Below are 13,701 nucleotides of genomic sequence, written 5' to 3'. Positions count from 1 at the left end.
TCTAGTTGGCAGCCGGTGTCAAGTGGAGTGCCCCAGGGGTCGGTCCTGGGGCCGGTTTTGTTCAATATCTTCATAAATGATCTGGAGGATGGTGTGGATTGCACTCTCGGCAAATTTGCGGATGATACTAAACTGGGAGGAGTGGTAGATACGCTGGAGGGCAGGGATAGGATACAGAGGGACCTAGACAAATTGAAGGATTGGGCCAAAAGAAATCTGATGAGGTTCAATAAGGATAAGTGCAGGGTCCTGCACTTAGGACGGAAGAACCCAATGCACAGCTACAGACTAGGGACCTAATGGCTAGGCAGCAGTTCTGCAGAAAAGGACCTAGGGGTGACAGTGGATGAGAAGCTGGATATGAGTCAGCAGTGTGCCCTTGCTGCCAAGAAGGCCAATGTCATTTTGGGATGTATAAGTAGGGGCATAACGAGCAGATTGAGGGACGTGATCGTTCTCCTCTATTCGACATTGGTGAGGCCTCATCTGGGAGTACTGTGTCCAGTTTTGGGCCCCACACTACAAGAAGGATGTGGATAAATTGGAGAGAGTCCAGCGAAGGGCAACAAAAATGATTAGGGGTCTGGAACACATGACTTATGAGGAGAGGCTGAGGGAACTGGGATTGTTTAGTCTGCAGAAGAGAAGAATGAGGGGGGATTTGATAGCTGCTTTCAACTACCTGAGAGGTGGTTCCAGAGAGGATGGTTCTAGACTATTCTCAGTGGTAGAAGAGGACAGGACAAGGAGTAATGGTCTCAAGTTGCAGTGGGGGAGGTTTAGGTTGGATATTAGGAAAAACTTTTTCACTAGGAGGGTGGTGAAACACTGGAATGCGTTACCTAGGGAGGTGGTAGAATCTCCTTCCTTAGAAGTTTTTAAGGTCAGGCTTGACAAAGCCCTGGCTGGGATGATTTAATTGGGGATTGGTCCTGCTTTGAGCAGGGGGTTGGACTAGATGACCTCCTGAGGTCCCTTCCAACCCTGAGATTCTATGATTCTATGGTCAGAGATCAGCCACGGAAAATTTCAGTCCTAAAACTGTATGTTTTGGAGAATTATGAGTATCTGAAAACAAGGGGCTAGAAGAGAAACTATTTTCCACCCTTCACCCTAGTGGACATGTCCTGCTCCTGCTGTGTGATACGGGCACAGTACAACCGTACTCGGGGATTGCATGACACATCCAAGTGATGTTACATCCATATTTGGGGATAAAAATAGCCAGGAAACCAGTATGTTAGAATTAGTGAAACTGAATTACAACATAACTGCTGCTGGTAACACCCTCCCAACACTTCTCTGCACAGAACGTAACACCATCTTATGCTGCTAAAGCAAGGCCCTGGAGCAGTAACAAAGCAAATAGCCTTGCTATGTCCACGAGTCGGACAATAGCCAGACCATACATCAATAAGGATCAACAGTTCCACCAATAAGGACAACCTAATATGGAAAGATTAGGGCTTGTTTGTTTGTTTGTTTTTTTTATGATGTACAGAAGTGGCTACAGTTTCACTTCCAGGGCATTTGTGACATAATAATGCTACTGATCCCCCAGGCATTTACAGAGTAACAGGAAAAACAGGATTGACACCATCTGAATTTCTAACATAACAACCAAACAGAACCACCCACACCCACAAGAGAAAGGGGAAAAAAACTATTTTCAGACTTTTTTGTGTATCTAATTAAAAAGCAAAAATGGACTAAACCCACTTTTGCCCCACTTCACAGGTCACCTGAATTAAAAATTATGCAAACATCAAATTAGAGAATCATCTAATATTGCCAGAGATCTTATGACTCTTGACCATATAGTCCACCTGCTCACTGAGAATTTACTTACTTAGACACACAAAGGCCTCAATTCTCAAAAGAACAGGGGTTTTGAGTGCCAGACACAAGACACCTTAGAAGGGGCAAGTGCTCAACGGTTTCTGAAAATGAGATCTCCTTAAGGTGTCAAGTTGGGCACAAATAATTGTTAGTCAATTTGGAACATGTAAGGCCAGAGTTCATCTTGAGCCTACAATATTTTTGATCTGATCCCTCTAACAAGCCAGTGACAAGGAGCTCACATTAGCGAAATGCCACTCCCTGGAAATGACAGCATCGCTACCCCGAACATACAGAAGACATGTTCAGTTCAGCTCTGTTGGGATCATTTGTGTGGGAGAAAGATGCAAATTAATGTTTGCTGGGAGAGGGAGGGCATTGTCAATTGCTTCCAATTTTTAAACAGCTATTGTTTGGTTTTGATAATGCAAACATCGGAAAACTTGCAGTTTATGCAAGAAAGTATTTCAAACAAAGCAATGCTTCTCTATTTAACTTCTTAGTAATTTCCTTGGGTATTTTCTGATTTATTGCTACTGACTAATGTAGGCCCTGATCCAGCAGTGTACTTAAGCACATGCTTATCCTTAAGCACAAATAGTCCTGTGCATTTCAATCCTAAGATTTATTTTTTTGTTTGTTTGTTTGTTTTTAAAGTGTAGGGCCTAAAAAAATATGAGATCTTTATTGTTTTTGCTGTCTGAGCCTTTAGGGCACACTTGATTCACATTTTCAGGCTTTTCTCCACAACTATGAGAGCTAGATACTTACTTTTCATTTTTAAAAGACAGTTGGGGTTCTCATGCAGTGACTTTTCAAGCATCTGGGGCTTCACACTAACCAAAACAATCACAAGAGTGCAAGACCAAAGTTAAGCATGCACATCAGTGCTTTGCTTGGTTGGGGCCATAAGCAGTTTCGGACGTGCCTGGGCAGCAGGATGTTAAACGTATAGATTGTTATTGATTCCAAAGGAAGTATACTGGGAGCAAATGCTAATTAAAAAATTAAATACAGCTGTTTTGAGTTCCTCACTACATTTCTGTTATCCTCAAGGGAAAAAAATACATCCACAATATTTTTGGAGAGTGTTAAAAACAACTGGAGTACTGTGTCCAGTTTTGGGCCCCACACTACAAGAAGGATGTGGAAAAATTGGAAAACGTCCAGCGGAGGGCAACAAAAATGAGTAGGGGGCTGGAGCACATGATTTATGAGGAGAGGCTGAGGGAACTGGGATTGTTTAGTCTGCGGAAGAGAAGAATGAGGGGGGATTTGATAGCTGCTTTCAACTACCTGAAAGGGGGTTCCAAAGAGGATGGCTCTCGACTGTTCTCAGTGGTAGCAGACGACAGAACAAGGAGTAATGGTCTCAAGTTGCAGCGGGGGAGGTTTAGGTTGGATATTAGGAAAAGCTTTTTCACTAGGAGGGTGGTGAAGCACTGGAATGGGTTACCTAGGGAGGTGGTGGAATCTTCCTCCTTAGAGGTTTTTAAGGTCAGGCTTGACAAAGCCCTGGCTGGGATGATTTAATTGGGGATCGGTCCTGCTTTGAGCAGGGGGTTGGACTAGATGACCTTCTGGGGTCCCGTCCAACCCTGATATTCTATGATTCTAATAGAGAGGCAAAAATACACAGGATTTTCCAGGAGCATATGTCATAGCACATGCTCAAAACCTGCCAAGAACTCTTCTTCAGAAATGTTTCAAGGGGACCAGGAAACACCACCACACAGCTTATGCCCAAGAGTTCTAACTAAGTAATGGAGCCTAACAATGCACCAATTAGTCTTCAGGTTTAATGTGAAAAACGTTTTTCAAACATGTTACCAGTCTGTCTTTAAAATCCATGTACCAGCACATCTATGGAGAAATGCAAAAAGATCCTATAATCTCGTATATGCCGACCCTGCATGGTGTGAACTACTGGGGGGGTGAGGTGCTGGTGAAGTCAAGCAGATTTTATACAGGGGTGAAGGAGGATCCAATTAAGTATAAGCCAGTTGGTACAAGTGTCAGAATTTAGTGGTTCAGCTCCAGAGAGAGCAGCAGCTGAATAAATTGTTTCTTAAGTGAACCCACCTGCAAAGTCACTCAGCTTTGTGTATCATCTGAGAGCAGACGGAGACTTTAAAGGCGTTAAAGCCAGGGCGTCTAGAGATTTGTTATTTTAAAATAGAATCTCTACCCAGTCGAGTTTTACCTCTGGGTTTAGCTCACTTCCCTCACACTAGCAGGGCAGAAGTAGCAAAATAAATACAGCTGGCTTCATTTCAGCAGACTGCCCCCAGAGCAAACTTGGTGGCGGGGGAATGTCTCTAGCTAGAAAAAAGAAAAGGAGTATTTGTGGCACCTTAGAAACTAACCAATTTATTTGAGCATGAGCTTTCGTGAGCTACAGCTCACTTCAGAAGTGAGCTGTAGCTCACGAAAGCTCATGCTCAAATAAATTGGTTAGTCTCTAAGGTGCCACAAGTACTCCTTTTCTTTTTGTGAATACAGACTAACACGGCTGTTACTCTGAAATCTAGCTAGAAAGTTATTCCGTGAGGGGGAAAGGGAGTCACAGACACCTACAATATGAACAGGCTGTGGCATGCTGAGCAGCTTCAGAGAGAGAGACTCTTTCAAGACAAAGGCCCAAGTCCTGCTCACTTTACTGACACAAGTAGCCCAACTGAAGTCCAGCCAGATCAGACTCCAATGTTTCATCTTCACTATGTTAGCGACCCCATTGTAAAAACCTAGTGGAGACTTCCTGTGAGGCAGGTGAGGTCATCTGCGGGCCAGGTACAGGGCTGACCTCGTGGAAGGCACTACAGGTGTGTAGCTTCCACTTAGGATTTTATAGCAGGATAGCCAACACCAGTTAAGTTATCCCACAGCGACAGACTCTTTAGTAGGGAAGACATCGCCTGAGAATGGAACAGTTAAGAGTGCTGTGCAGCTTACTATCAGCACCAGACTGCAGGGCAATGCTACCATCATACGCCTGGGAGACATCAGTCCTGACAGCAAAGCTACATTCACAGCCGAGACTGTACTTTCGTTCCCGTTTCCAGCGGACCAGTTTCAAACAAAACTTCTGGGCTGAAAGTTTATGCAGCTGTTTCTTCCTGTTGGATAGCCCAGAAACAGTGATTTTTCGGTCAAAAACGTTATTCACCGTCTTCTCGCTACGGAATGTGTGATCTACTAAGCTTGAAAAAGAAAAGTTATTTAAAGAAGTTGCATAAAGGAAGTTAACATGTGACACATGTGCCAGACATTACTTTCCTTACAGACCAAAGTATGCTGTGATCTATAAACATTTATTTCAGTGGCCACTCATGTTCTTCCTTTTTAAAACCCTTAAGAAATTAAATTACCCATCTCCCCCAAAAGTGCAGCATTACTGCCAAGAATCAACAGGCACAAAAGTCAGGAAACTCAAGTTATAGTTCTCATTCTGAATTTAAAAAGTGACCTGCAAAATAATTATAATGTGGTTGGCAAAGGCATAACATTTAACATCTACAAGAATGTAAACAATATTACAGTGGTTGAGTATACCAGAACTTTGCATATACTGAGTAGAGAGTCTAATTTTAAATTCTCTGTCATGACTATTCATTACCTATTGGTTAAATTCTGGGTGCTCTATAGCAGTGGTTCTCAACTAGGGGTACGTGTACCCGTAGGAGAATGCAGAGGTCTTCCAGGGGGTACATCAACTCATCTAGAATTTTACCTAGTTTTAAAACAGGCTACATAAAAAGCACTAGCAAAGTCAGTACAAACTAAAATTTCATGCAGACAATGACTTGTTTATACTGCTCTATCTACTATACACTGAAATGTAAGTACAATATTTATATTCCAATTGGTTTATTTTGCAATTATAGGGTAAAAATGAGAAACTCAGCAATTTTTCAATGCGAGTGTGCTGTGACACTTGTATTTTTATGTCTAATTTTGTAAGCAAGTAGTTTTTAAATGAGATGAAACTTGGGGGTAGACAAGATAAATCAGACTCCTGAAAGGGGTGCAGTAGTCTGGAAAGGTTGAGAGCCACTGCTTTATAGTGTTGCATTAACAGTTTTTTTGTATTAAATATCATTAATCTCCAGTGTAATACTGAATCCTTGGGCACTGTGGTCTCTTTGATATCTTACCATACCTTTCCTCGTTCACAGAGCAGGCTACTGCACTTTAAGAGAGAACATAAGAATGGCCATACTGGGTCAGACCAATGGTCCATCTCGTCCAGTATCCTGTCTTCCAAAAATGGCCAGATGCTTCAGAGGGAATGAACGGAACAGGCAATCATCAAGTGATTCATCCCCTGTCATCCACCCCCAGCTTCTGACAAACAGAGGCTAGCAACACTCAGAGCATGGGGTTGCACCCCTGCCCATCCTGGCTACTAGCCACTGATGGACCTATCCTCCAGGGACTTATCCAGTTCCATTCTCACATGTGCTTGCAATTTAAAAACTTTCTAGACAGAAGAAGCTTGGCCATAACCACTTCACCTAAGCCTGCTGAACCCACTCATTACACACATCTCTCCCCCCTCACCAGTGCATCCTCCAGAAGACTGGGAGGAAGGGTTGCTTTAAGACAAAAATGAAACTGAGCAGCTAATGTGTTTTGTCATATTACGGAACCTGACACTGGGGGCCAAATTCTGGTGCACTGTGTAAAAATAGGCTCACAGCTATGTGCTCACATACCATAGTACAGAACTAGATCCCGGCTGGTAAGAGGATCAGCCTCCACATGGATTATTTCCACCAGCAGCACAAATAATCTGTGCCAGGGAGGTTGCATCGTTCCTGTCACTTGGTGAGGGGCCCGCATGCGTAACCATAAAAGAACAGATCCTCAGCTGGTGTCAACCGCCACAGCGCCACTGACGTCAATGGAAATACAACCATTTCTGCTACCTGCGGATCTGCCACAGTGACCACAATCCCAGCCTCCAGGCTGCCCCCAGAATGACCCTCTGGCTTTTGGGGGAGAAAACCAGAACGGGGGTTGCAAACTGCCAGCACATGCTCTCAGACCACAGACTGATTATCTGGCACTTACATACGTGCACACAGAACGTTCAGCTAGAGTCTGCAATACATTTCCTACCTGAGGCCTCCAAACATTGTTCACAATCATACAAACTGAGCTTTAAACACCCTAACGCAGGAGGCTGCAGGCCACTTGTTGCAACTGCCTTTGGAGCATTTTGTCAGGTTGTGAAACCATCTCAGTTCCAGCCAGTATCGGCCACCTGATACGACTCTCAGTTGTGTTGCAATAATTACTAGGCCTGGCGGCTACAAGTAGGCCCTGGTGATCCTGTTCTGAAGTTAATTTACATTGGCCTCCTTCCAACAGGTAATCACATAGAGGTGTGTTTAGAGGAAAACAAACTGGTGTTTAAACTTCCATCTTGGGTAGGTCCCTTTAATAATATCTTGGTGCTTTCACACACAAGGAGGGTGTGAGTTGATTGCAAAAGCACGTGTGATTCAATGAGAAAGAGGTATCGGGGGAGGGGGGGTAGCCGTGTTAGTCTGTATCCACAAAAACAACAAGGATTCTGGTGGCACCTTAAAGACTAACAGATTTATTTGGGCATAAGCTTTCATGGGTAAAAAAACACTTCTTCAGATGAGAAAGAAGATTCAGAGCACATTTGTACATATATATATATATATATATATATAGTGTGTGTGTTTTCAAGCTCCTAAGCATTTTCACCCTACTACTGTGCCTATCATAGACAGGTCTGAAGCACTGGAAACATTTGACTAGGAAGATAGGACACGCCACTGAAAGCCTGGATCAGATGACAGTGTTGCTAAAGAAAACTCCCAAACATTACCCCAAAAGTCTAGAAGACCCTCCCACACATTAAAATTACACATGGCACAGTTTGAAAGAAAACTAAAAACTGATAAAGCCCTGGTATTTAATAGACAAACATTACTTATTTTAGCTTGATCTAACTAAAATACCTACATTAAAGAAAAAAAACTAGTAATGTTTAGGGCAGCGGTCCCCAACCTTTCTGTGGGAATAGCATATTCTCGGCAGCATTTCGGTGGGCGGTTCTCCGGTGGCCACGCTTGGCGGTGGCATTTCCACGGCGTGGTGTCCTGTGGGCGCACAAAAATGCCCTGGTGGGCGCCATGGCATTGGTCCGCGTTGGGAACCACTGGGTTAGGGGATTCTTTTTGGCTATCTGAGAAGTGGAAGGGTGTTTTACCTTTTAAGAGTTCTTTACTTTCTGTTGTGAAGAATTTATGCTAGTGCCACATTTACCAATTTCGAGTCTGATCCTGCAAACCCGAGGTCATGAGAGTTGTCCCATTGGGAGTACTCATTCTTGTGTTCGCAGGATTGGGTCCTGCCTCCTTACACCTCATGGTTTTATTTGCCTTAACAAAATCTGCAATTTTGTTTTAAAATGTCAACATGTAAAAACATTACACTGCTGCTTTAAGCCATAAAACCACACAGTCTTTCTTGATAAAGAACTTCCTTGAGGTTTGTCTCAAACAGTCACAAAAGATGCATGCCACAAACACAAGCAGTTTCTGGCTTTGAAAGAACAAGAAACAAATTTCATGCAAATTACTCTAACTGGCTATACAGTCCTCTCTCATTTTAAAACCAAGTGTGCGTATGTGTGTGTATATCTATGTGCAAGCTTTGAGTAACAACTAACTAGTCACTTTAACAATAAGCCATACACAGTTCTGTATTATTTTATACACTCCGGCTTTTAAGTTTAGGGAGATTGGGAGAATCCAAAATTTGCAAAGAATTTGTAGACAGGAAATTAAATACCATGATCAAGTTTTGCAATAAATATTTTAGACACTTTAGAAATATTTAGAGATACAAAAAAGCTCCCACACAAGTTTTTATGTTGCACAACATATGGTGATACATGGACTTCCTTCTGACCTCACTCCCCTAATTTACACTGTTGGCTTTATTTGAAGGTTTCGGAGGTTGGAAAGATGACTAAGAAATTGGTTAGTCTCTAAGGTGCCACAAGTCCTCCTGTTCTCTTTAAGAAATTATAGTGATTGAAGCATTTTGTCTAGAAGAGAAGTGGAGAACACATTCATTTATTAAAGAAAAAAAATATCAAACTTCCAGATGACTCTTTATATTTCAACAGAGAACAAAAAGCAACTCAAGAGAGGGTTACAGCCAGCGAGGCGCAGGTAACAAGGCTTAGCGGGACAGAGTCAATTTCAGGGGGGGAAGAGAAGAACAAATCTGAGCCCCTGCAAAAAGGCAGATCTTCGCCCTCGGGAACAAAGGGAACTCGGAGGGAAAGAAAGGAGCAGAGAGAGACAATCAGCAGGGGAGAGGGGGATAGGAAAAGTGGGACGGGGGAAACAGAGAACGAAAAGGGGATGGAAGAAGAGGGACCCAGAAGGCTGGCGGGAGCAGACCAGATCGAGAGAAGCACCCCGGAGAAAGGGCAGAGGGGAGCGGGCGGCGGGGCACGCCGGAGAGGGCGCTGCCCGGAGCGGGGCACTCACGCAGCTCAGCAGGGAGCAGACCCCCAGGCAGGCTCCCATGGCGCAGGACGCTCCGGGCGCAGCAAGCCCCGCTCCAGCCGGCTCCCGGGGTTACAATGTTCCCGGCGCTCGGCCGCTCTCCGGCCCCTTCCGCCCCTGCGCTCGGCTCGTTCCGCCGGGCCCCGCCCGCCCAGCACCTGGCCCGCCGGCCTGAGTCACGCATGGGCCGGGCGGGGCTGGCGCGGGGTCCCTGGGCTGGCCGCTGGCCACGCACCCGCTGGAGGCGAAGGGCGGCCACATTCCCCGGCCCCTGGGTGCCTGCAGCCTCCAGAGACCAGCCCGCTCTGTGCCAGAGCCTGGGGCGTGCAATGCCCCGCTCCCCCTCCGAGCTGGCCAGGGCTCCCCTCAGCATCCCCCCGGGATGGTGCATTTTGCATGTGGCAGCAAAGGAGTCCGTGATGGCAGGGGGGCCGGGGCTAATCAAAGGGCAGGATCCCCGTTCAACCCTGGCTGTGAGTCCTGGGCACACACGGCCTCGCTCACTTACAGCCCACGTCTACTCCGCTTTAGTTACAGCAGGATAAAGCGGGATAGTCACGCTGGGCTCTGGCACACCTAGGTGCATGAGGGAACCTCCACCCTGCAGTAAAACACCTACAGCTGGCCTGGGTCACCTGACTCAGGGCCAGGCTGCAGAGGTGTAAAAATACAGTGTAGAGGATGCTCCCTGCTCATGGGGTCTCAGCACCCAGGCTCCAGTCCAAGCCCAGCCATAGACACTGTGATTTTGTAGCCCTGGAGCCAGAGTCCCGGGAGCCCAAGTCAGCTAGCCCAGGCCAGCCACCTGTGTTTTATTGCAGTGTAGACATACCCTGAGCGCCCCCAGGCAGAGATGTTGATAATGTAGGTAACCAAAATTGCTTCCACTAATAAACAGCTCAGTTCCTTAAAATCTAGCCTAAAGCTCTCCCGAGCCTCAGCTTCCCCATTTTACCCATGAGTACAATGGGGAAAATACCTCAGAGAGGTGTTATAAGGCTTAACTGGTTAATGTTTATGAAGTGCTGCTGTTAAGGTGTTTAGGACTATGTCAGTCTTAAGTACTGGTGTGTTATGAGTGGGGTTAAAACTCATTGGAGCCAGTGGGCGGAAGAGCTGCCTTTCATCCAGAATAAATGTAAGAAGCAATTGAATTTGTTCATGGAATAGGTAACTGAAATAATAGGGGCCCCTGCCCAAAACAAAGCCATGTGCAAGGCTAGACTAGGAGCCGAGCTAGGCAGCCCAAGGGGGTTCCACTGTGATCTGCTAACAAACGCTGGGGCAGGGGAGTGATTGGATTGGAGCAGTGTGTCTGTGTGTGAGAGAAAGAAAGAGAAGCAGCAAGAAGCAACACAGAAACAGACACCGAGAAGGAGCAGAATGCTAAGGAATAAACGGAACAAGTGCTGGGAGCATGGCTCATAAAAAAAACCTAGAGAGAAAGCTTTGGGGCTGAGTGCTAGCTGAAAAGAGGTGTGGAACTCTGAACAAGGAAACCATCTTCTGTTTAATTCCTACTGTGCTCAGGAAAGCAGGTCTTTGCACATTCTTTGTAAATAAACAAGATTGCATCAGAGAAATACCTGATTCATATCGTCCATTTCTCCTCCTAATGGAAACAACTCGCAGGGCCTCCAAAATTGGCAAACTGTTCCAATCAAAAAGGGGTAACAGTTAGTATGATGATGAGGTTGTTATGTGACCCAGTCAAATGCAGATTTCCACATTCTCCTCCATACTCCTAGGAAAGCAATGAAAGTACATGGAGAAACTCTAGGATGGGGAAACCCTGTAAGAGTTGGTTGTATGACTGATCCATGGAAAACTTCTCCCAAGGTAAGAACAGGCAGAGCCCTAAAGAAATGAGATCGCTGGGGAACAATGTACTCTAGGAAGATGGTTTCCCCATCTCCCTGTACAGTAGAATTAATTTCTTAGATATCCAAATGTGGCCACGATGTGTCCCAATGTAACTAAACAGCTTTAACCACAGAAGTATGGGTTTTCATGTGGCCTCTGCAGCTGAAAAAAAAAATCAGTGAAAAACTATCAATGAACAGCTCTCCTCCATGAATGGCTACAGCCCAGGAGAACAGCCTGCCAAACAGACGAGGAATGCAATGAAACATCCAAAACTGGGGGACTGGATGAGGAATGTGGAGAACCAGCATGTAAAATGGGCACCCTGTGAAACCTCAGGGACCTGTGGATTTTTCATAGGCATTTCCAGAATGGATAAGACCTGAGGTCCATTTAGTTCAGCATCTTCTCTCCAACAGTGGCCAGCACCTGATGAAGCAGAAGAAACGCCACCTGCTGGGTGACTTTGGGAAGTCATGTCCCCACCCTGTGCTTTCGTTTTCCCATCTGTGAAATGGCGCAAATGATACTGATGTCCTTTGTAAAGCGCTTTGAGATCTATGGATAAAAAGTACAGTATAAGAGCTAGGTGTTATTAGTCAGCTGTGGGATAATCAGTCCACCGTGAAGGTCTCACCCTAGTCGCTATTACACTAGAAATCTGTAAATAATGCACACACATACAGATACAGCATCTCTTTGGTTATGTTCTGCATAAGCCTGAGCATAAACTAAACTGCAAATTCTGAAGCTTTTTATTTCTATTCTCTTGTTCAGACTTCCAGACATCAAATAGGTTTGATTGTTGCTATGTCAGCAACTGACCTTCAGAGCGATGTTCATTATTTGTTTTGTGAACAAAGCATTTTATTCACCCGATTATAGACTATACAGGCAAACTTTAGACACTCATCTTTTAAATTCTTGGCCTCAGCTTCTATCTGCCCCTCTTACCCAGTACAAGGGCTTGAAAGGTTTCCATTTAAAAGGGTTTTAAAACCCTATTAAGTGTATTCCATGAAATCAATTCCCTGCAGTCCCTATTATCTGAGGCTTGAAGAACTGGAACCCACTATATTTATATTGGGGTGTTTTACCCTTTTTCTGCACTGCCTGTGTTCACATTAGCTCTTATGTCAGGTGCAGATGCTAAGAAGGCCCCCATTCAGTGATGATTCCCACTGACAATTGCTTTTTGAGATCTGTCAGTTATGCAGTTCTCAATCCATTTAACATGTGCTTAATTGATATTGTATCATGCTAATTTTTGTAATTAGAATGTCACGTGGCAGTAATTCAAACACCTTAGAAAAATCTAAGTATGTTACAGCTACACAGTTACCTCTATCGGCCGAAACAGTAATCTCAACGAATGCAATCAGGTATGTTTGACAAGACTATTTTCCATAGAACCAGGTTGATGGGCATTAATTCTATCCCTCTCCTTTAATTCTTTAACAGTTCTTTGTCTATTTAGGTTGTAAACTCTTCAGGGCAGGGACCATCACTCACTGCCTGTCTATACAGCACCTAGCACAATGGGGCCCTGGTCTTGGCTAGGGCCTCTATTGCTACTGCAATTCAAACAGTAATAAGAAGAAGCTGGGGTGGTTTGAAGCCAGAGGTCCTTTGTTAGGGAACTGGGAGCCCTATAAGCAGGTTCCTATTCCCAAGAATCTGGCGCAGCGTCTGCCTTAACTGATATTGGTGAATAATGAGCAGGTGTCAAAACAGGGGTAGGACTGATGGCTTCAGAGAAACCAGGAAGGATGGGGAGGAGAGGCGGATTCTGACAGCGCTGGGAGAAGAATGCAGACTCTGCTAATGGTGACTAATGAGAGTCACTCCGAGCAAGCTGGAAAACTGCTTTGTGCAAACAAAAACCTAGGAGCTGCAGTGTCCAGAGTTGTCTGATTAACAAAGAAGGAGACTCCAGAGTAATCCGCAAGATGAAATTCATGGAGGGGTAATAAAAAAATCTCACCTGAGGCAACAGATATATCTGAAGGTAAAAGCAGGGTGTTAAATGAGGCAATATGTCCTACTGGCTAGAGTACTGGACTGGGACTCTGCCACTGGCCAGCTGGGTGGCCTAGGGCATGTGAAGTCACTGCTCTGTGCCTCAGTTTTCCCACCTGTAAAAAGGGTATAATTATGGTGACCTCCTTTGTAAGGCACTTTGAGACCTACTGATGAAAAGGGCTATAAGCGTAGCATGTCCTGTTGAAATGCTAAACTGCAGCTTCCCCTTGAACTAGAGAGGAGAATCTGTGGCTTAAAAAAAAGTCACAGAGCTTAGAGATGAAAGAGCGATAAATCCCATCTAGTCCGTGACTCTGCCAAAGCAGCACTGTTCCCTTTTGCACATTTACTGCAGTGCTCTCCACCAAACCAAACTAGATATGTACACAGCCCTTGTTGCCTTCCTGCCGAGCATCGC

General features: G+C 44.9%; 1 protein-coding gene across 2 annotated transcripts in view; it reads right to left on the bottom strand.

The window, feature by feature from the left end:
• SERINC2 (serine incorporator 2) overlaps positions 1-9,541 on the bottom strand; it is a 31,208-nt gene extending 21,667 nt beyond the window's left edge. Inside the window, exons 1-2 of one of the 2 annotated variants that reach the window (XM_073317595.2) lie at positions 9,381-9,533; positions 4,792-4,955 (exon numbers count right to left, since the gene is read on the bottom strand). In XM_073317595.2, coding sequence (XP_073173696.1) covers positions 4,792-4,842 — 51 coding nt within the window. In that variant the 5' untranslated portion in view covers positions 4,843-4,955; positions 9,381-9,533. Of the gene's footprint in view, positions 1-4,791; positions 4,956-9,380 lie in introns of both variants that reach the window. The other variant, XM_073317597.1, reaches the window with a different exon arrangement.
• Between the last annotated feature and the right edge of the window lie 4,160 nt (positions 9,542-13,701).

This window comes from Lepidochelys kempii, chromosome 19, assembly GCF_965140285.1.
Source record: "Lepidochelys kempii isolate rLepKem1 chromosome 19, rLepKem1.hap1, whole genome shotgun sequence".
Classification (NCBI taxonomy): domain Eukaryota; kingdom Metazoa; phylum Chordata; order Testudines; family Cheloniidae; genus Lepidochelys; species Lepidochelys kempii.
This window is presented reverse-complemented; position numbering and strand designations above follow the sequence as displayed.